This window comes from Lepisma saccharinum, chromosome 9 (assembly GCF_977018435.1).
Source record: "Lepisma saccharinum chromosome 9, izLepSacc3.1, whole genome shotgun sequence".
Lineage (NCBI taxonomy): Eukaryota > Metazoa > Arthropoda > Insecta > Zygentoma > Lepismatidae > Lepisma > Lepisma saccharinum.
In genome coordinates, this window is record NC_139237.1 from 31,940,182 (window position 1) to 31,964,999 (window position 24,818).

The following is a 24,818-nucleotide window of genomic DNA, read 5'->3' on the forward strand; positions in this document are numbered from 1 at the left end:
TAGCACTTAGAAAAAAGATGGTGCCCAGTCCTCTATGCACTGAGCATGTTGGAAAGTACAGACAGTGGTGCAACCACAGGAGGGGAGGGGGGCAAGCGGGGGGCAAACATTGATGGCCAAGTGTACCTGCAGGGGGCAATTACCACCCCCAACTTCAAAATTTATGCAAATAAAAATACTTTTTCGTAAAATTTTCTTGCTCGCTTCACTTGCAATGCCTGCTTTTCTTAGTCTTATCTAGTTCAGAACCATAGATAGCTAGGGGATGGCAGGAGACGGCCCTGGGCGCTGAACGATCTAAATGAAAAAAGTTGTAAAATTGATTGATTGATTGATTTGTGTTTTTGTTTAAAGTCTACTTTATGCACAGAAAGGTTAATTAAGACTGGGCCTATGGCTTAAAGCAGGTTCCGAACCACTATGTGCCTCCACCGGGTATCGAACATGGGACCCCTTGATCACAAGGCAACGATGTTACCATTACATCATCGGGGAGGCACAAAAGTTGTAAATGATATAGTGCCATGGCGTTCTGTGAAATTATTTGTGCCCTATTAAGACTGAAAAAAAAATTGGATCTAAAAATGTTCTTGATCGCTTCACTCGCAATTTGTATTTGTTCACTGTAATGCATTGGAAATCACCAGACAGTGAAATAAGACTTCTTCATTGATTTTCTTTTAAATGCATGAACAATTGTTTTGAGGAAAGGGAGCATGTACATTTGAGAGACAATTTATGTAATTTTTGCTGTTGGTTTATTGTGAGATGGATGAATTGGTTGTGTAATATATTTAAATAATATATGCTGTATATAATATTTATTAAAGAAACTTTGAAGACGTACACAATTTAGTGTCCATGTTCTGTATATGTGAAACATATATCGTGCGTGAAAGTTTTGTTAATGTAATAAAGAATTATATTTGGAATGCATTTATCAAGCATTTTCTGTCTTTCAAAAATAGTTTATGTGCTTGTTCTCCGTTATTAATGTGAAATTGAACATGTTAAAAAAATAATTCAAATCGTTTGATTGAACAGCAATGCTTTAGCAAAAAAAAAAACCCTTTTTTGCGGTATTTACGAGGATAATAATGTCTTTGATACAACAACTACTAATAGTAATAATAATGTTGGTCCTGGGTTCAAATCCCAGCTTGAGCATGGATGTTTGCGTGTATCCATTAATCATTTTCATCATGCCATCACTCATTCCAATCTTTGCAAATTAGCCAAAAGTGGCACAAGAAGCGAAGTAAAATAAACCAAATTAATAATAACAATAACAATTATAATAATAATGTTATAATAACATTATTAGTAACATTATTACTATTAACATTATTATTATTATTATTAGTACGTTTATCCTGGTACTTGCCCCACCCCAGACAAAAATTTATGGTTGTGTCTCTGATAACAGGTGGATGGGACCAAGTTTTTGAAGTTTCAGATATTGGATCAAATATTTGGGGATTAGAAATCGATACTGAATTGAAATTTGAATATCAGATCCAGGATTGGGTAAAAGACTAAAAATTTGGATATCAGTTCAATGATTCAAATCTGACTGGATTGAAACTTGAATGCACAACTCTGGTGGTAAATTGGCAAGTAGAGCCTAACATCGATTTATGCAATTTTAATGGGATCAAACTGAAACAGACTAAAATACATGAAAATGTAAAATTGGGGAAAATTCTATTACATTTTGCTATTATGGGTTTATCAAGATTTAATGTACAATGTGGGAAAATATAAAATCCGGAAATGTAAAGTTGGGGTCCCACTGTATCAAACATTACATTTACCCACATTATAGATTTAACTTTCATGATACTAACAGAACAAGATATTGGAATTATTTCCAAGAATTTTATGCTTCTCTGTATTTTAATTTATTTAGCCACAGTTCCCTGAAGAAGGTATAATCCAAGTTTCTCTGTATCCTTCATTGTTTGGTGAGTGTTTACTATGTCCTTCCTATTCAAGAGACCCTCTGGTTCTCTTTTTCCTGTTTTCATTTGTTCATAACTAGACTGAATACTCAATAAAATAAAAAACAACAAAAAGAAACCATCAACTAAGTATATGCAATTCCTACTTCACAACAATCTCCCTAAAATAAATCAAAGCAAGTACAAAAAACTCACAAAAAAGTGTGTAAATAATTGATGTTTATTTTGTTGCAGGTATGTAACTTGAATTGCAACCTCTGATATGTACTTTACCACACATATTATGCAAAGTACAGTGCAACTAGGGAACTCAGAGCATTAAACACCAACATCAGGAAAAAAGCCTGTCAGCAATTGTATCTAATATGGACTGGTTCCATATTAAATATTGTATTTTTACCTATCTTTCAAGATTAAAATTCATCCTGTGATCAATAACTGATATGATGTATGGTTATTCTGAAAAATATTGCTGACGAAAGTAATTTTATTATGTAACAAATGCAATGACATAAGCTTGTTGCAAATTTTCTTGTGTGTTAATTATTTTATGTATCGAATTAAATCTGATAAATTGGAGTGTTGTAAAAGTAAAAAAGTATAAAATATATTGACATACATTATAGGAATACATACTGGACTGAAGAGAAAATATAAGAGTAAGAAAATCGCAAATATAGCAGCAAGTGAGAGAGAGAACAGATGTAAAAAAAGGAATAAGAACAATACATGACACACAGAAGCTAAAATACATGATAATAGTAGTAACAGACGGGAAGAGATGGAAAGAGAAGATGAAGTACAAGAAGGAAAATAATAACTAAACGAAAAGAGAAAAGAAGGAAAAGGAGAGAGAAAGTGAAGACAAGATAAAGATAAGAATATAGAAGAGAAAGAGAAAAGCTCAAGAAGAGAAGTCAAAAGGTAGAAGTGGATTGAAAACAATGGAATGAAATGGAAAGGAAGAAAAAGAGAGAGAAATCACAGAAGAGAAGACAAAATAAGAGAAAAGGATTAATAGGTGAGAGAGGGGAAGAGAAGAAAATTATTGAAAAAGAGATGAGAAGAGAAAAGCAAGAAAGAAGAACAGAGATTATTTGAGTAATGAAGAATAAAGTAAATTTGAATATCATTAAGATTAGAAAAAAAACTGTTGTGTTAAAGCATTAACTAACTGTTTTTCATAACACAAAACTATATTAATGTTATGAGGAAATTAAAAGTGCTGAAAGATAAAATGTTTTAAACTGCGTATGCTTTTAGAAGGAACATAAGTTCAGCCAAAACGCAGCCAGTGCTATTGCGCTGTTGCCAAACTAACTGCTGGTGGAGAAAAAAAAAAGAGAATTCGCCATATGTCCAATATTCAACTGTGTATATAATCCTCTCACAACTGTTCTTTGTGGCATACGAGTAAACGATAAGCAAATAATTTTACACCGGCCTTGCTACAAAAATGCCGAACTCAAAGTGACTCCGACTTGCAAATGCAAGGTTTGAGAACGCCCACAAAAATTAAGGTTATTGAGCATATTAGGAGGAAGTTAACACCCATTGTTTTATCAAGACACAACAACTCAGCTGCTTCAACACGGTGGCAACGAAAAACAGACATGTTGTTTCCCAGTGTTTCTTCAAGAAATGATAAAGCCGGATGTAAGCGATGGAAATTTATGGGACTTGAACAGTCAGGTTCAAAATGTCTTGTCCCATCTTACGATTAACCTTAAAGTGACGAATTTTATGAAAACTTCTTGAACGCAAGAAAAATACAGAAAACGGCATTTAACTTGCATGCTGCAGTTTCCGAACTGTACAATGCTGCACTCCTGCCATTGGCTAGTCACCACGGACAGGCTCTGCACGGTGCCGTCCGATATCGCTTCTAAAACCATATGCCATATAGTATATAATGTGTATGAGAACATTATGCATTTGAATGAAAAAAAAATAAAACCTGTATTTATCACCAAGAACACAAAAAGGAATGTAAAATCTCCATGTAAATGATGTGTACGTGTATACTTACAGTAAAGTCCATGGGAAGATTGTTAGATGTCTGCAGCGTGTAACAGAAAAGGCGAGTGAAAAAAGAGTTTGTGACATTGTGCATAAACATGTTCAGAATAAAACGACAGAATTTCCATGTTATGTATATGATGCTACTAAATATGTTCTTTGCTATGTTGTTTACGTGAAACTAATGCATTTAACTCTAGTTCTAAGAAAACTATGTGCTTTCATCTATAATAATTACAATGTGAAGATAACTACATACCATGTAACAGAATTTAATGACTAGCAATTGTATATATTACTGAATACCGAAGATGTTTATTTCATTTTCTCATCAGTTTAACCATTGTAAGTACATTGCTGTGGAAAAAAATGTTAAGTAACCATATTCACAATGTGCTCTTGGCAACGTTCTGAACGTGCAATTGCTTACCGTAGAATAAACTCACTTTTCAGAACCGAATTAGTGCACTCATGAGCTCAAAACACACTACAACTCGACTTATGTTCAATATGTCAATAGTACATGCTAGAATAATAAATAAATGAAGTATTTCATTTCTTATATGCATTTGTGCTATTTGATCATCAGTACCCCTTGTTGTACAGTAATTTCTTAAAATTTTACACTATACTAATCTTGGCATGTGATGTGCACAAGAGAAAACTTAATATTCCCAGTATATTTGAGGTGGTATGGATTTGTAATCTTCAGATCAAGACAATTTTGCTATTTTTCACAAATGACTTCTTACATCAGATGCTGGACAGAGCCTATTCTTATCCATGACTAGATTTTGGTCTACGTTCAGTAGGTCCAGGACTAGGGACACACACAAAATTGTCATCTGTTAATATGACCTAGGCATGTCATTTTATTTATCATAAACTGTTTTCATAAATACTTTAGGCTGTGCTGAGTGCTGTTATTTTGTGTGAAAATGATATGGTTAAAAACAATAATATCTGTGAAAATATCTCGTTCTTGAAAAATGTTACTTATGCCTATGGGTACCGAAAATCTGCTTTTAAAGTATAACTTTATAAAACCACTTTTTCGGTTCCTATTTTCAAAAATCTTTTTTATTTCAGTTGTTCACTAACAATATTTAGATACAGATCATGCCATTAGAACCAATTACAATCAAAATACTATAATTTGGCTCATTTCCCAATCGCAGTTTACCCAATAGAACAAATTAGCTATATTAATAATTAAATCAACCATTGAACTAATTCATTAGTAATCCACATCCACAGAACCTGCAAATAATTTACATAAAATAGCCTGAAAGGTGGAGCATTTTCACACTGGCCTAAGGGCCAGTTCTTACCTGTGTAACACCAGGTCCATATATATTTTAAAAAAATGTTATGCTGACATAACATTACCACTTTCTCTTAGTAGAAATCCTCCTTATTGATTGTGTACAGAAGCAATAACATCATTTCTTTCAAATTTACCCTTAGCTTCTACAAGAAAATTACCATTGTCCAAAAAAAAGGAAAGTTAAGATCTCATACAATTTTTAGCAAGACCACAAGATTCTCATTGTTTCTTACGTATCTTAAGTGGTCTTTAATTCTATCTTTAACAGCTCTCTTTGAGCAAGATATTTCATGTTGCATCTGCATTCTATGAAGTATATGTATCATTATTTATGAAAGAGTTTAAATAGTGCAAAACATACTACTTAAACCCTTCCTTAAATTATGGTGCACATAGTATATAAATTGAAAAGTTTGGAATTAGTAATTATTGTTCTAGAGCAAAAATGGTTTGAATCCTATATCTATAAATTCCTGTTAAAAAAAAATAATTTGAGTTTCTAGCTTTATCACCAACCTTCATACCTCACTTTTATCCCACAGTAGACAAGGCAAGCTGAATTATTCAAGAAAAATTTTATCTTGAAACCAATGTGAGATTTCAATTTAATACATATGGAAATGTTACAAACTTTTTCCTCTAGAATATATTAGGTTCAAAGTTCAGCACCTCCTAAAATAAAATCTGGGTATAATTATTATGTGCTGTGTTCTCAGGTAATAATTTCTTCAAATGAGATACTCGAAACTTCATAAAACCAAAGTGCAAATGTTCCAACCTTGGTAGCTTTCATGAGTTGATGCCAGTGGCGCTCTCTGATGGCGGGATTCTGTAGTTCTCCCACTGCACGTAAGGACGTTAGCATGTTCTTTACAGTTGCTTCTAAATTGATGTATGTATCCCAATTTCGCATTTCTTTATCCAGGGCTGAAAGCACAAGAGACATTAATATTAATACAGTCAGCATTGTGGTGACAAACATGAAACTTGTTAATGTACCACCAATCATTTGAAGTGATAGTAATGCTGATATTAAACTAATTATTATTGCATTGAAGAATTATTTCTCTTGTTGTCTACGGTTATTACAAGCATAAAAACACAGTTTTTCATTGTGACGTTTCAGGAGAACACATGCTCCCTTTATCAGACATTTTTTTTTAGTTTGATTAAAGATACAGAAAAACTGTATTTTTATGCTTGTAATAACCGTAGACTACAAGATAAATAATTATAATAAATATGAGTACCCCCACACCCCCTATACACCTTCATGGCATGGTGCTATGCACAGGGGAACACTTTACCTTTTTTATTTAAAAAAAAAACAATGCACTTTGCAAAATGCCAAAAATAATTTTATATTTTAGTTACTTTACACAGCTTCTTCACTATTTTGCTAATTGCAGTGATGAGGATGAGTGATGATTATTTCAAACTGATCAAAGGACAATTATAGGCTTGGCCTATGAGGCACGTCAAAAAATAAATACTGATATAATACAAAAACTTGACATATTATAAATACCCAGTGGTTGGAAGTAGCGTGCTACTTGTAGCGGTGCTACTGTAGCTAACTACAAAATTTGTACCGATAGCTGTAGCGGTGCCATTTTGAAAATTGTAGCTGTAGCGAAGCTACAAAATTCCTGTACTTGTAGCAAAAATTTCACTACAGCTACATTTCTTCTCTGCATTTTGAGGAAAATTTTGAATGCGGCCACAACATCAAAGAAAAAAATGACAATAACGCTTACTTTTGCAGGAGGTTCATAAAGACAAAGTCTATTAGATGGTAATACATATACTTTAGATTATAAATATCTTGATATCGCAGATTACAGATATCTAGGGGTGTGCAGGACAGAATTTTTTGGGTCAGGACAGGAATTTTTTTTTAAATCCAGACATTCGGGATGGGAAATGTTGGAAATTTCCAGAATATCTGGAAATATCAAATTCTAAACTCCATTTTCACCTTAAGTGATTGTTTTTGCATTTCCGGAATAAAAACTAACAATTTCCGATCAGTTCCAAACACTTGCAATGCAGAAAACTTTGAGAATTAATGACTTCTTAAAATGACCATTCGGTATTTCCCGAAAAGTCAGGAAGTCATTTTCCGAAGTTGGGATCAGGATGGGAAAGTAAGTACAGATATCTGCGTAATTTATTTCATTAGCATAGAAAAAAATTAATATCCAGATAACTAATATGAACTGGCATATGTGAATATATTCTGGCCAACAGCTACGTTTTTTTGAGCTGCATCGCTATTTTGGGGAGAAAGATGCCTCGCTTGCTGCACCCCTGGAAAAGAAAGCCTCATTTGCGCCACCCAAGGAAAAAATCCTGTGGATATCCATGGTGTAAGATACAGGTAAATGTCATTAATTACTGTGTAAAACACATCTTGCAGTGCAAAAACAAGTGATATGGATGGACAGTGACAAAGCATTAGTGCCAGCATTCAATGGCTCAGTACGTTAACAGCATTGATCATTGCTAGTATATAGGATCTCACCAGCAAGAAATTATTGTTACAAGAATGATACACATACACTTTCCGGAATTACAATTATTTTCATCATAATATTTATTCACAAATTTAAAAATTGCAATACGTTTAGAACACTCAGGTTTACACATCAGTTTCCTCAATATATTTTATGATATTGTAAAAAGTATGTACGAGTTATTGACTTTTCTGCAGAAACAATAATTTTCTTTAGTTAGTATACAGTTTCCAACTGTATGCATTTCTTCTACTTTTACGTCGCTTTTCTGTAACTTTTACTAATCCTGACAATGAGGATGAATGGTTTATTTTGTCATTCTGTTATCTAGAGTCGGTTTTTGCCACTTTGGCTAATTGTGAGAATGAGGAAGAATGATGAATGATGATGATGATGATGAGCAGTGTGGGGAATGGAGGAGCAGGAGGATCCATCTTCCCAACTAGGCGTCTTTCCTAGTTTATGTCTTGATCTTGTAAGCTAATCGAAACTGGACCCGAATCACTAGTGCCTCTGCCAGGTATCAAACCTGGGGCTCTTCGATTACAAGGTGACAAAATTTCCACTGTGTCTTCAGGGAAGCATTCCCAACAGCACACTTACATAAAGCATCGCTCCATCTGTTACTCATTTAGCTACACCAAAGGAGCATCCCCCAGCCACAGTATCTGAAATGTTAGAGCAAACATCTAATGAATTATGGGAGTTATGATAATAAATAACAATCTATTTTTCAGTAAGTACAACTTTCATACTAGGGGCTTCTTTTGAATATCCATGTGGTTGTCTCAAGTTTTTTTCTCTTAATATCTTTTTTATGCAGAAGTAGCGCAAAAGTAGTGAGTAGCAAACAGGAGTAGTGTAGCGAGCTACTTTTTGGTAAATGTAGCTGTAGCGAGATGAGTAGCGGTGGCTGTAGCGAAGTTACTTTTAAAATGTAGCATTCTGATAACAGTAAATACCCTCACATATTTTAGAGTAACATACCAGCAGTTGTTCATACATACAAGAACGGAATAAAGCATATGAAAATTGAAAGCATTATATGAAAGAAAGTAATGACTCAAAACCAGAATTCCCAAGTGTAGTGGTAGCGTCGTCGCCTTGTAATCAAGAGGTACCAGGTTCGATATCACGTGGAGGCACAAGTGGTTCGGATTCCACTTTAAACTGCAGGTCCAGTCCCGATTAGCCTTACTGTGCACAAAGTGGACTTAAAACACCAAATAAACCAACCAACCAGAATTCCCCAGTTTTCCCTCATAAGAGAACAATGTAAGGTATGTGCCATTTTTCATTAAAATTTCAAAGCAAATAAATTGAGTGCCAAAATCAATTTAAATGTCTGATTTAACATATTCTAATGTGATGGCACTTTTAGTTGATGCTCACAAACCTGATATATAACATGCATGCATATGTACGCATGGTTTGATGTATTTAATAGAGGATCAGGTTAGCAGTTACAAACCTAACTGATCATATTAGGCAAATCGTTGTAGTGGAACTGAATTTCATAACAAAACTGTGCAAATACTTATTTCTCAGGTTAATAATTTTTATTCAATTATAATATTGTACAGTAATTTCTCAAGAACCATCAATCGTGTGATGCTGCTACTAAACTAGAGGATGTATGGGTAGGATAATGTAATGGACCTGTAAAGTTCAGAAGGAATACAAACATTGCAGTGAGAATGGCTTCCCAATAGCATTTATTATATATTTTTTTTCTATTTATTATATGAGAGCTTAGATTGTCAAAAAGAGCTTACAAAGTTTACTTACTGAAATTTGTGCATGATATTAAAATAGGCAGATATGATATACAAATCTTTGAAAAGGATGTTATGCAAGGTAACTGAAGACTATGATATATTAAAATTGTAAACTTAGGCAATAGTCAGGCAACCTTAACATTACACCAGGGGTTCCCAAACTTTTCGTTTCACTGCGCCCTTAGTGTTTCAAGACATTTCTGAGGCACCCAAGTCAGAATGTAGGCCTATCTAACACTTGCAACGCTCAGTTAATGATGTTAGGTACTAAAGTACTAAATAAGCATATATTTGGAACAATTTTGGAACAATCATATCATTTCACTGAAAATATTGGAACATTTTGCGGTGCCCCTGCAAGCCACACTTTGGGAACCACTGCATTCCACTATAAATATGAATGTCACTTACTTTGGCACCTACCTATGAATGATTAACCTCAAGCCTTTAACCACATTATGTGGCTTCTTCAAGAGGATTGAACAAGATTAAAACGTATGAGCTCATTTTATGGTTAAAAGGTATGAAACACGTAGTAATTGTAAGAAACTATGTTAAAATTGGGAAGAGATCGGCCTATCATGATGTTTGTCTCTTCCTGTTTGGCTGGCATTAGTTAATATGGCTGCCACTGTATTAGTTGGCCGAAGATGGCAGGACTTGATGGTAGGTGTTTGTTTATGAAGAGGAAGATGGCATTTTTTATTTCTTGGTTTCAATACTGATAAATGAATAATTTCTTTCGCAAGTAACATTGATTTATTTTTTTATACAAGAATTATAAAATTGTCACTGATATTCAGACCAACATTTATAAAAAAAATTACAGGAAAGATTAAACATGAAGTTGCAGTGAGTAAGGAGTGAAAATCTCTGAATAACTTAGAAATAATCTGCATTTTTTAACTTTTTAAAACCAGGCAATAATGCCTGAAGTGGGGTCATGCATCCACATTCTCTTATATGTCTTCACAACATGCTGCTATGAGTAGCAGGCAGCTTTACCTTGTTTTTGAATATTTAAACTTGTGGAAGGTTTACATCTACCTGTTTATTTTTATCCTGAAGATCAAAGTTTAAATTTGCAAAAAAACACTGAAAAATATGCTCTTCAAAATTAACCAAAAAAAAATTGAATGATATATGTATTATACAAGAAATTTTGTGGACGACATAATAGGGAGCTTTAGGCATAACTCTGTTGCCTTCCCAGCTCAACAGCAGGTGACATGACTATATTGGCAACGGCTACAGTATGACTTATTGGCAGGAAGCCCACAGAGCTATGATTAATGCTCTATGTTCAGCACTACTATCCGTGACAAAAATATTGAGCCCTCGGTTTGCGTGCTTGTAAAATTGTACTCCGTGGGAGGAAATGTGTCAAATATGCTTTCATTGGAAAGATACAAGTGTCTGCTTTTAGACAAAAGGAGACAAAGTGATTTTAACTGTGTTTGTTTTCTATTCAGACAAAAATGTTCATAAAAGTGTAGTTGTTTTTTTTTCGGATGTTTTTTACATAAGTGGAATTCAATTGTGTGTAGCTTCATAAAGGGTGAGAATTAATGAACTATATGAAATAAAACTGAAATTAGTGACAAACTACGTAGTACACAAACTGTATTGCACATGTAAACGGCGCTACAGACATTCGGATATGTTCGATATGTCTGCCATCTCTGGCGATGATGTGGGGCAGACGAACAGCAAAATTCTGCATGACCCGCTGAAGTGTCGATGCTGTCGATGACCTCCTGAATGGCAGTTTTCAGCTCGGCAATGGTTTTGGGGTTATTTCTGTACACCTTGTCCTTAACATAGACCCCTTCCAGTGGCCTCTGGGTACCCCAAAGCCAGAATGCGGTCCCCAAAATACTCCTCCACGAAATTTTCACTTGCAAATGGCCGACATCAACACGTTGCGTGCGCATATGCATGCAAATTCCCATCATGCCCTGTGGCCAGCCATGCAGTTTGGATGTCATCACGCGAACCGTTCAGAAATTATGATGGTTTTATTTCATATAGTTCATTAATTGTCACCCTGTATAAAGCCGCCGTAAAAATATGATATTTTTTTTGTGATTCAACCTTGTTTATATGATTTTTTTTGTGATTCAACCTTGTTTATGTGGAAATATCTCAGCCAAATACTTTAATCTATGGAACAGTCACAATTAATGATTAATTATGATGTTGCAATCTTGGTAATTGTCAGACCAATGGTCATGAAAGGCATATAAAATTGATGGCCGTGGAATAAAAATCAAACTTTCATATCTCATTCTTGCACACTGTACGAATTGAAAACAACAGAGAGAATTATTTTTCTTGGCAACGGTTCCTGCGCAATTCACATCGCTGCTAAGAACGCATGTAGAGTGATGCCAAGCGTCGCCGCTTGTCCATTAAACTGCACGTCCAAGCAGCTTTGACATGGGAAATGAACTGAAACAATGTGTTGACCAAAGGAAAGCATTGTAGAGATGCCGAAATTTTCTTTCGTCACTTCTGTGTTTACATTCCTGCCATGAATTATTGCCTGAACTCCAACATAGCCATAATAATTCTTACATGCATTCTATCCAGGCAGTCGGTCTCTCACAAGTTTGCATGTTTGTTCGTATGCGCTGTATTGAGTGGTGGTGGGTCTGTGAAGTGATTTTTTTGTTCCATGAAAATGGCAAGACGGTAATATCACAAAAATATGCAAAATAAATTATAGTCAGTGCCAAGAGATATTTCGACCAGGGGAAACGAATAGGCGCATCTCACGACATAAACCAAGGTGTCAAGTGCATGGTAGAGTGTTTGGGGGTTACGTCAGCACAGTGAAAAAAGTATGTAAAGAAAAAGGGGAACAACAAAAATTTGCATCGACCCAATATTTTATTGCACGAGTTTTTCCAAGGTGTGGTGAGAAGAAAGATAACAGATTTTTATTTTAATTATCCAGTTCAACAGAATCCATTATGAACAGCATTTTATACTTTTACCTTCCACTCATATTTATTGAAAATTTATTAATGTTTTTAGTCCTTTTGTCTCTCTTAATGAACCCACAACTCCTTGCTTAGTACAAGAGTTGCAGCTGTAAAACAGACCAAAATATAAAAGCAATATTTCAGGTGCGTTAAATACTGAAACCACCACATTATTCGACACGATGATTAAGTGAATTTTGTGAGATAAACACAATTTACATACGTTTTTGCTCGAAATATATTTTATTAAAATGTTAGTTGGCATGAAGGCTTCAAATGCGCAATTTTTTAAATATAATTTCTATGTGTTGCTATCGCTAGTATGCACCTAGCTCTGTTTCCCTTTCTTATGTGCAGGTGCATTATTATTGTATACAGAGAAGACTGGATCTCTCATCGACTTCATTCAAATCATCCTCATCGAACATTCTTTTACTCAATATATCTGTTTAAATGTGCGACATAAAATAATACTGGGAAAATGATGTTCTCTTTAAGTTCATTTTATGCACAGGTAGGCTAATCGGGACTTTACTTACAGTTTAAAGTGGGATACGAACCACTATGTACCTTTGCCGGGTACTGAAGGAGAAGATGTTCATATGAAGATAAAAGCTAGAAAAAATGGAAAAAAACCTGCAGTACAGCAATACTCCATTTGCAATATGATAAATATTTCATTCATTATTTTAATGCTGCGACAATACTTTGGATCGGCTCGATGGAACGCACTTATGCGATTCTTGCAGCAAAGCGGCAACGCTGTGCAAGTCACCTGCTGCCTGCGGAGTATGAGACTGGCCGTACTCCGCCATACGTCATGCACCCGTATACCATATTAGGAGTGTGAAAGAATAATTAATATCTGGAACTATATATGATGTATACACGCTAAACTTCTGGAATTTGATCAAATGCGTTATATCATCAGTTTTTTGCAATTTCATTGAATTTGTAATTATGCATTTTAAGTTTGCACATTTCCCTAAAATGTCAATTTTTGAAGTATCTAGTAAAAATATGCATTTGATTTTTTTCTAGCAAGGTGCAAAAATAATCAAACTTCAAGTACATGAAATCTCAAAATTAAATGTACAGTCGATTAGTCGATTATGAACTGTGTGTTGTTAAGTTCCCAGTTCGTGAAATTTGAAACGAAAAACTACACTTTTCAGTGAATTTTTCATTATTGCAAGAAAACGAAGTTAAGAAACATTTCCAGATAATGCTTATTAAAAAGTAGATACTTGAAGCTATACAATGAGGTACATTTGACTTTCTTCCTCCCATGGAGTACAAGCACGTAAACAGAGGGCTCAATATTTTTGTCACGGATAGTAGTTACATTTTACTTGTGTAAATTTATTATTATTATTATATACACACAGAGAGAGAGAGAGAGAGAGAGAGAGAGAGAGAGAGAGAGAGAGAGAGAGAGAGAGAGAGAGAGAGAGAGAGAGAGAGAGAGAGAACGAAACCTCGATTTTACATTTTTCAGGGGACCAAACTGACAAAAACTTAAAACACAGGAAAATGTAAAATCCAGGTTCCACCATATAAATTTTTAAGTGTGGCTGCTTACCTAAGTGACTGATTTCAACACCACGAACTTTTGAACGACCAGTACTTTCAGCAAGATGAGAAGCTTAAAATGTGTGGTGGTTACAGTGGTTAAGTTACCAGGACAAATCCTTCTACCCTGTTGGGTATTGATGCATTGATACATTGCAATGAAAATTTTATCACGTAAATGGAGACTGTATTTAAAAACAAATATTCTCTACCAAACTCAGTTTTGTTTCTTAACATTTACTATCTAGTCATTTTCGTTTTGAACCATTATGCACAGATAGGTGGGACTGGACCTGCTGTTTAAAGTGGGATCCAAAGCACTCTGCACTGGAAATCAAACCTGGGACACCTAGATTACAAGGTGATGTCATTACCACTATGCCAACAGGGAAGCTCTTGAACCACGACCTGTATCAGAGATTGTAAGATTACCATAGTTGAGGAACTATACATGTTCATTTTCTTCATTAACCATGACCAAAATTTGGTTCTTATGTCATGCCTTTGATAGTATCAAAAGAAATGCTTCAGCAAGAATGTAAAATCAACATCAAAATAATGACAAAGAAACAGTTATGGTTATTCAATTTTTATTTTTATTGAATAAAGTAATAAATGTATCCATGAACAGTAACTCAAAACACTCATGATATGTGAAGGACAAATTCAACATATTGACTTATGAGGCTAACAGACTGGTTGTCAGATAATACAAACAACCTGAGAAGTGCATAATGCTGCTGCTTCTGCTTTTTTACTTCTTGGTCACCTAATGTCATTACATTTCAAATTGCAGGTTTCATATTCATATCCAATCTGCATGTATTTATCTTGGTGGGTGTTCATCCAATGTGCAAGTAAAAGCAGAAAATACAATGGGACCGTCAACAGGCATGCGATGTTTATACTCATGTGCTACAAATTAGTCAAGCTGACATTTCAGAATAAATGGATTTCTGTGGGAATCATTTTAAACATGTTTAGAATTTCAAACATCTTACTTGGCATTCTCCCAATGAGGGTCCATATTGTTATCCACCACAATGTTGAAAATGCAGGAGCTCCAACAATCCATTATTCTATGTTTTTACATGTTTGATTATTTAAAGCCAATTAGATCCAAGAATGCAGCCTTACTGAAGCATAATGCCATTATGATAGGTACCGGCTCACTCAAACAACTCAGAAAACACACATAAATCAGCCAATTATCATCTGCTTGTCCAAACAGATATAATTGCCAATCGTAAGTGCTTCATGAACATATTAGCTACAGGAATGTCAGCAGAAGTAAAACATTAATATGTTAGCAAGAAACTAATACAATAAAGGAGTATTTTCTTGTAACTTACATTGTCACAAACAGAGATTCAGGTACGCTTAAAAAAATCTTTGTTGCCAATGAACTACAACGATGGATGGAAAAAATCTATGTATATCCAACACAATGTGTCTCAAAAATGAATATGTATGCTGCTTACCTCGAATTTCTTTGGCAAACTTTTTACATTCTAGATCCATATTCTCAACATCAATTTTCCTCCATGGTGTAGTTTTCCAATCTTCTATGCAGGTTCTAACAATGAAAATGTAATCCCATAGGTTCTGAAAAAAAACAACATATAAATATATAGTGACTTTGCCCCCATGCTTACCTTCACACATAGTGAACAGAAATTTTGAATATTATACCTCAGAACATATTGTACTTCAGACTTTGTGCTAAATACATAAGTATTTTTGATAAGATTAACTGTTAATGCAAATGATTTTTTTATCACCCTGTCTCAAAACCGCCCATCCCAATTTTTCCATCAAGCATTAGTACCCACTCTCAGCTACCTGCATATAAAATTTGGATGAAATTGAAGGGGGGGCATTGCACGAAATTCGCTCTTGAAGTTAGTCATTTATTTTTCTAAAAAAATACATGAAACTATACATAAAATACATGATTATTGATACACTGATCAGAAACCTTATTTAAATGAAAGCTTACCCTATCCTGAGCAATATAAATCAAACTTGAAGTTTCTACGGCAAGCCTGAGAGAAGATACTATAATTTATAGCCTAATGCATGACATTCAAAGTGGAGCCGCATGTGGCGTACAGGGAGATTTTTAAAATCGCGTAATTTCTGAACCCCTTGACCAATCTAAAAAAATTGTCATTTTTGTAATTAGCATGAAAAGTTCTATAAGTATACCGAATTTCATCAAAATCGGAGATGGTGGGTGACATGGCCTGGATGATTTGACGTGGAATGACCCAGTGGGAAGACGAATTCATGCAAATACTCACGCTGCCCTCTGTATGCGCACGAGAGGCAAAAGCCTTTGCACAGAATTTCGATTTCACTGCCGATTTCCTGGCTGTTAATGCTGTCGAAATACAACAAATTTTAGAAATTGTGCCGAACACTTCCCCGGGATATGACGGTCTCACCTATGACATGCTCAAACATCTGCCACATCAAGGTATACAATTACTTACTCACATATTCAATACCGTCTATCACACAGGCCGAATCCCTATCGAGTGGCGTCACCATATAGTCCTTCCCATATTAAAACCTAACAAACCTCCCGCGGAGGCAAAGTCATACCGACCAATAGTATTAATACCAGTAGTTGCCAAACTTTTCGAACGAACATTTCAACATCGCATTAACTGGGCGTTGGAAAAGAATAAGTTATTTTCGCCAACACAAATGGGTTTTCGCATGCAGCATGGTAGCCAAGATGCCATAGCTACCCTTACAGTTGAAATCCAAAATAGCCAGATTACTCAAGATTATTGCTTTGGCCTATTCACTGACATAGAACATGCTTATGATGCTGTTCACATCCCGATCTTATATAAAATGATGGTCCAACTAAACATACATCCCATAGTAGGGACCATAATCTGGAATTTATATCACGAAAGAAATTTACAATTCTGGTTTGAAGATAGGTTGGAAGCCCCCCGTATAGCTCGCACGGGGATCCCTCAGGGTTCGCCCCCTACTATTTAATATCTATACCCATCATATACATCACCTAAATATGCATGGCTTTAAATTGTTACAATACTCCGACGATCTTTGCTGCTATAAATGCACTCCTGACGCCACGCAAGGCTTACTCGCCCTAAAGAAAACAGTCACAATTCTTACAGATCACTTAGATACCTTAGGACTCACTATTTCTATTCCGAAATCTAAAATCATAATTTTTAACTCGAGAAAAATGAGCAGTTACCCTAACAATATCACAGAAATACAGCACATTCCAGTAGTCGACAATGTCAAATACCTGGGTGTATACTTTGATAGGAAACTGAATTGGGCAAGGCATATAAAATATCTCAACGAAAAGGGGTTAAACATTGTTAATTTACTTCGCTGTATTTCCACAACCAAGTGGGGAGGACACCCCCATACAATGCTATTATTTTATAAAAATTGTTTTCGTGCATTGTTTGATTATGCAGCACCAGCATATGGTGGGGCCAATCCAAAACTTCTTACGTCTATAGACGTATTACAACGACGAGCCTTACGAACATGTCTAGGACTCATGCCGTCCAGTCCCAATGTTAGTGTATATTTAGAAAGCAATGAATCCTCTTTGTCACACTGAAGCATCAAACTCACTGTGCAATATTTGTTCAAATCGTGGGCACGACACGCTCATCCCTTTAATAAAACATTTGCGATTCAACGACAATGGTTCGGTCTCCCGACCCCCCCTCCCCCCGCTAAACGTTTTTTCTTCTTACAATGTTACAATATAGACCCTGAAGCTTACCACCAAACTTTTACCCATCCGGACCCACTTTTATATCAACTGAATATTCCCACAGAACCCCGGGTAGAGATACAATATGAAGATCATGGCAGACATGAAAATTATAGAGAATTGTGGCCCACATCAACCTTTATTTATACTGACGGATCGAAGTCTGCAGACGGTGTGGGATGCGCTTTTTACGTACCATCTCATAACATCACCCGACAATTTTCCCTCCCATCCGATATGTCGATCTTCTCGGCGGAATGTTATGCTATCTATAAAGCACTACAATTCGCCCTGCAGTTACGACCTGATCATTCTTTAATTCTTACGGACGCATTGAGCGTACTTCAAACGTTAGCACGAACAGGTCGGGCAGCATATAAATTAACGGTATTTCCCTATCTTATTCTCCGAATCATGCTAAACCTTCAACGGCAGGGTCTGTCAGCGACCTTCACATATATTCGCGCCCACAGTGACCTTAATAAATATCAAGATCGCGTTGATGTAATGGCTAATCAAGCAAGAATGAAAGAAACTGTTACCCCGATGCGCCTGCCGTACACTGACCTCCTCCCACGGGTAAAAATCAAAGTAGAACAACAATGGGACGATTGGTGCACCCATCAACTCCTGAATACCAATACATATAGATGGCACGCACAAGTCGGCAATAAACGTCCTTGGTTTCAACACATTAACCTACCCCGTGCAGTTTTAGTGTTTACCATGTGAATGCGTACAGGTCACGTTGTTATACATCCCAGTTCATATACCGTGCCTGCAACTTCCTGTCAGTGTGGAGAACCTATACAATCAACCACACATTTGTTTTTACAATGCCCAATTCAACAACAACATCGCAATACTCTATACAACCAGTTACAACGTGTGGGTATTCCATTTCCGATGTCCCTTTCGACTCTACTCTACGAACCACGGTCTGATGTCATGTGGATACTGTACAGCTTTGCACACAAACACAACATTGTAACATAAACAAACAGATACTTGGAATGTAAACAAACTTTCTCATAACAAACCAAATAGGACCCCTGGCAAGAAATCGCTCATAGGCGGTGTGTGCCAATCAAAGAAGAAGGAAGGAGCATATACTGAATCGCCAGGCAGTAGGCTAAGAACATATTTACTATGGTAAGAAGCTCTTAAATTTCTTTGCTTTATATATTTTATTTTTAATATTACGTTGCATTTCTCAGGATTTCTACAATTTTGTAAAACCAAATTCCCTGACTTTTCCAGGATTTCCAGATCAATTCACATAGACATGTGTGGGAGAAAGTAACTTTATTTAATCTAAACAACACAGTTAATATCTCACTGAAACATTTCTTTTTTTTTAGAATATTATCTTCATATGTTAAAAATAATAATGAGAAGGGAAACTAAACAGAAATTGACAATTGATGAGTGTTTATTAGAGTAAATTAATGATGATTAGATCAAATTAACAAAGGTATACTCACAAGAACAGCCGTGACCACACTTTCTTGATCACGGCCGAAGATGGGGGTGATGTGATCAGCACCATGCCCCTGACTGCCTTTACCCTGCAGAGATTCCTCCAGGTACCCACTTTATACGACGCTAGGTGGGTGCCGGAACCGCTTGAACAGGTGGAAAAAATCCCGGTTCTCCCCCACCAGGGATCGAACCTGGGTCTCTTGCATGTAGTCAGACACCCTAACGACTGAGCTACCGTGACTGTACAAGATTAATGTACTTTCACCAAAATTGATTCTGATATTTACAAAATCCTTATCTACATTATTCTATAAATTCTTTATTTAAAGTGATTTAAACCAGTGATTTTTTTAAAAAATCACCAGATTTAAATGAACCCCCCTTGGTTGATAATAATAATGATGTATTAGTAGTTTTGGTTGACGTTAATGGTATCAGCATCAGAATGTATTGGTCAATAATTTTCTGGAAACCAAGTAACTTGCGAAGTCTGCAAAAATTCCACAAGAGCATTTCACAGAGCCTAAATAACCAAGAAATTATGTAAATTCTAATTTTTTATTATTTTCGTGAAAACATTATGGAAAGAAATGGATTTTGTGATAAAATTATACAAATATGAATATTTTAAAGCAAAATCTGGTACATTGCTATGATATAGTTCCAATGGAAACTTGATAAATATTCTGAATTACTCAGAATTTTTACAATTTTAAAATATACATATCAACGGATATGTTACAGGGGAGTGAAGAGGTAATGCTATGTTAGATGTGTTAGATGTTGTGGTAGGCCAATAGCTAGAATTTAAATGGGTAGTTATGAAAGTGAGTCTCTCTAGGAACATGGCACAATAGAGCATATAAATGGTAAGAATTGAGGCTGAAGAACAACTAGCCTTTATTTTAAAAAAATAAAATAAAAATTAAAAAAATATATTAAAAAACCTCCCATAACATTACTATGATTAGCAAAAACTTCAAGTTGAAGAGTATGATGAATATATAGGGCGAAGCAGTTAAAAGGGAAGATTGAAAAAATTAACAAAAAACAGAGAGAGCAAATATTATTTATTTTATGAACATGAATGTACTATACACGAGTTTAAATTACTAGTGTACATGAAAAATGTTCATTTTTTTAATATGGTGTCAGTAAGATGGCATCCTTGGTTTTGCACACATTGTCGGAGTCTCAGAGTAAATCCGCACATGACATTGCGTAGCATCTCCAACGGAATGTTGTGGATCTCTTGCCGAATTCACTCCTTCAAATCATCCCTGGTTCTTGGAGGGTTGTCCTTGAATACTTTGGATTTGAGGTAACCCCAAAGAAAAAAGTCAGAAGCTGCCAAGTTGGGTGAACGGGCAGGCCATGGAATTTCGCCGAATCTGCTGATAAGACGACCAGGCAATGCGAGTCTAAGCACATCCATAGACACAGTGGTGGCGATTGGGTTCCAAAATGGGGAGGGCCAAGGTTCCAAAACTAACTAGGGGGGGGGACAAAGACAGTATATTTCCCTTTGCAGATAAGGTTTAGCATAGTGCTGAGGCAAAAGTGGCGAAAAGTGGAAGGGGCAACTGCCCCCTCACCCTCCCCCCCTAATAGCCTCCACTGCATGGACACTCTGGCAGTATGCTGGAAGAGTGTTTCTTCATCTGGGTCATAGTCATCGAGGGCAGGCAGGAAATATGTGTGCAAAACCAAGGATGCATCTTACTGACACCATATTCAAACAACGAACATTTTTCAGGTACACTAGTAATTTCAACTCATGTACAGTACATTCATGTTAAAAAAATAACTAATATTTGCTCTCTCTATTTTTTGTGATTTTTTTAAATCTTCCCGTTTGACTGCCTCACCCTGTATGTACATTAACAAAATATTTTTAATAAGCTTTATCTAGCTTAAGAGCCAATATTTTGAAATTCAAACAAAAAAGTGATATTTGGATAGTTGTATTATTTGATGTCCGTGATTTTTTCATATGTTGAAGTAGGTCATCAGTGGCGCAGGTAAAGGGGTACATTGTACCCCCAAATTTTTGAAGGGGGGATACTGTACCCCCTAAACTGTAGATTCGAGTTGTACCCCTTGTACCCCCCACCTCAGATAATTTGACAGACCCGAGGTGCTATACTGTTAAAAGAACCTAATATTTTCTATTCGCTCAATACAAAAAGTGTATATTGTTTATAAGCATTATTTTCCTTACCACAGGAACTCAAGCCATTGTGCTACTAGCTAGTTCATTGACCTGTGTTCTTTAATTTAAAATGAAAATTGTTTAAAATGTGTGTGAAACCATGGAATCAGTTAAAATTTACTTTCGTAAAATCATGCATCAGAGGAGTATATGACTGACTTTTTTTCCTTTTGAATTTTTCAAATGGAATTTTCTGAAACGAAATACTTCCACAATTCCTGCCTCGGTTTGTTTCCGAGATGCGACACGACAGACCAATTTGGGGGGTACAATGTACTCCAGTGCCACACCAATTATCTTATTTCATAATTTACTTTGTTAGGATGCATTCAGAAAACTATTTTTTTTTTGTTTTGAAAATAGAGATGGTACGGAGACAAGAGAAGTCTCAAATTTCGAGACGAGACTTAAATAAATCTCTGCAAAATCAAAACGAGATGATCTCTTTCGGAACTTCAGTATCATATTTGAAGAATTTACTTAAAATAAATTTAAGTTACTATGTGTCTTATTCAGATATACCAAGCGTATATCTTGTTCATATTTCAAATAAGTTGTATATTGTGTTTATTGTAATTGCAAAGTTAATCCATTAGTGACAATTGTGAGGCTATGCTGCCCGATTTCATCTAGTCGGGAAAAAATTCCGTATTTCTACTGTTCACAGCGTCAAACAAAATGTAAAGCACAAAAAACGTTATTAGGAAAAATTTTCCTTTAATGGCATATGCACGTTGTGGAAGTTTGAGTGTTGACACATTCGTCTCACCTCAATACCATTCGTAGTTGAAGTGAAGCAGCGATGTTTCCTAGACATTAAAACAGGGTGCGATTTGTGATTTTATCAGAAGGGGTAGGACTTATTTTACCTATGAATAAATTGCTAAAAATCTAATTTTTATATCGAATGCAACACAAACATAATACCATTTATAATGAAATTCAAGTCAAATTGTAAGAAAATTGCATTAGTCAGATGAATGCAGAAAATAAATTAAACTCACTGCAGGTTCGATGATTTGCCAGTTGGCTTGTCAAGGACACTGTAATGCTAAGTCTTGATCCAATTTGTTACAATTTTTTCTGCATCAAAGCTATGGACTGGGAGTCATTTGAAATGAAAGCAGATTTAAATACAGAGAAAATACCGAATACATTGCTTCTAAAAGACACTGTATATGATACGTATCTGCCATAATTTAGTTTAATGATATTTTATATATAGCTATGGGGCTCTAAAATGAACTGAACTGAAGTGGAATGCTATAAGTATGATATATTTAGTAATATGATTTTCATATTCAGTGGGTGGGAAATGATTATTCCTGATTTGGAATGACTCAAGTTAGAGCAGGGGGAATCCTCCTCACCCCCTTTAAATCGCAACATGCATTAAAATGAATCGATGTATCTTTGTTCGCAATTTTCACATTACAAAATCCTGATTTTCCATTCCACTAAATTCAAAATGAGCTCAGAACAGGGTTTGGAATTGTTATCTAGTCTTGAAACCTGTCTTTTAAAACAGCAAATTCTAAAAATAAAAAAGTAATAAAAAAAATTTTAAAAAATATTCATGCAAATTTTGCACTAAAAACTGGATATTTGCATCTGAAATGGAATTTCCCATGCTCCACATTTTTACCTAGATATACATATATGTGTGAAGTACACACACACATATTTATGTATGAATTTTTTTACCCCCGCAAATGAAAAACGTTCCTGCGCCACTGTAGGTCATGAGAAATTAATATTGTGCAATCTGGAGACCTTGAAAAATTGTTTCCTAACCTGTAGAAAATGTCAAAATTCAAGGTCAGACCATCCATTTCTCATGAAAAGTGAAACATAGGCAAGTTCAGAGTGCTGTATCTTTGGAAAGAAACAACCCCCCGAACTTCTGTTTCCGTACCCTTGCTTATAAATATTCACTTGTTTTTGTAGGGTATTGTTGCTTTCCATTGTTAGGTGCCAACAAAGAAGTGCCAAAATATAGTTTTTGCCTGTTTTTGGCCCTTAATGACTTGGTTAAGCAACAGTACCCACAAAGATTTGTTTACCAGGTATTGAAGCTCCACATTACTTGGATATTGATGCTGTTAGCAGACATAACCCTTTAAAGACTAAAAAATTGCGAAACACTCAAGTTTAGAATTAGGCTTATCTAAAAACAGCATCAGGCAAGAAATGAACTAAGTATGCCATCTTGTAGCTGAATATACAAGGGTTACAGCAAAAGTAATGACAACTACTTTTTTCCACAATAATGCAGGTCAGGAAAGAAATTGTAAAATATACAATTGGAAGGTCACGATATATGCTAACATTTAATGTATGAATTTTGAACAACATAGAGATCGGTATCAGGATAGAGTAGAGAAAAATACAAAATAACGTGCAGTCACAGGTCACCCTGAACATTGCATGTCAGCAGTTGCTTCTCTTCCATGCTCGAATGCTGCTGCCCACTTCGCAACAGTTCGGTATGGTAGAGCAACATTTCCTAAAGCTTGCACAAGCTCAATGTGACATTCTCTTGCATTTCTTCCATGGAGAATAGCTCAGTGTGACATTTTCTTTCATTTCTATCATGGAGAACTGCTATTTTCACATAAGAACGCTGGTCACGCCGAGTCACATTCATCCTGCACACTGACTGCACACTGACTTCCCTCAGTTCAATGTCTTGGCAACCACTGGCATCTAGTGGCATCACAATACATTGCAAGTGACGGGGTCTGCACTGTATATTTTAAAATTTCTTGCCTGACCAACATTATCGTGGAAAAAAATGGTTACCATTACTTTTGCTGTAACCCTCGAATGTACTACAGTAAAATAAAAAAAATAAAAAAGTAAAGTGCTCCCCTGTGCTTTGCACCATGCCATGAAGGTGTATAGGGGTGTGGTGTTAGGGCCCACACTTTCTTGATCTTGGACGAAGGTGGGGTTATGTGATCAGCACCATGCCCCTGGCCACGTTTACCCCCCTCTCCAAGAGTTTCCTCCAGGTACCCACTTACACTCCAGGTATGTACTAACATATGGGAATGAAAAAAAATTTGGGGCCTCATCCCGTTTTCGAGAAAAACAATTTCAAAATGTGAAGAAATGCCAATGTAAATTATCACACTTCTTTCCCTATCAGAAAGTGGAACTGCCCTTTCTCCTCCCTCT

At 35.7% G+C, this 24,818-nt stretch overlaps 1 protein-coding gene across 2 annotated transcripts in view; it reads right to left on the reverse strand.

The window, feature by feature from the left end:
• Positions 1–24,818, reverse strand: part of Dhc93AB (Dynein heavy chain at 93AB) — a 584,738-nt gene that overhangs the window by 347,027 nt on the left and 212,893 nt on the right. For both annotated transcript variants that reach the window (XM_083127975.1, XM_083127974.1), the window contains 2 exons: positions 15,642–15,765; positions 6,086–6,234 (listed from right to left, as the gene is read on the reverse strand). In XM_083127975.1, coding sequence (XP_082984101.1) covers positions 6,086–6,234; positions 15,642–15,765 — 273 coding nt within the window. The remainder of the gene's footprint in view (positions 1–6,085; positions 6,235–15,641; positions 15,766–24,818) is intronic.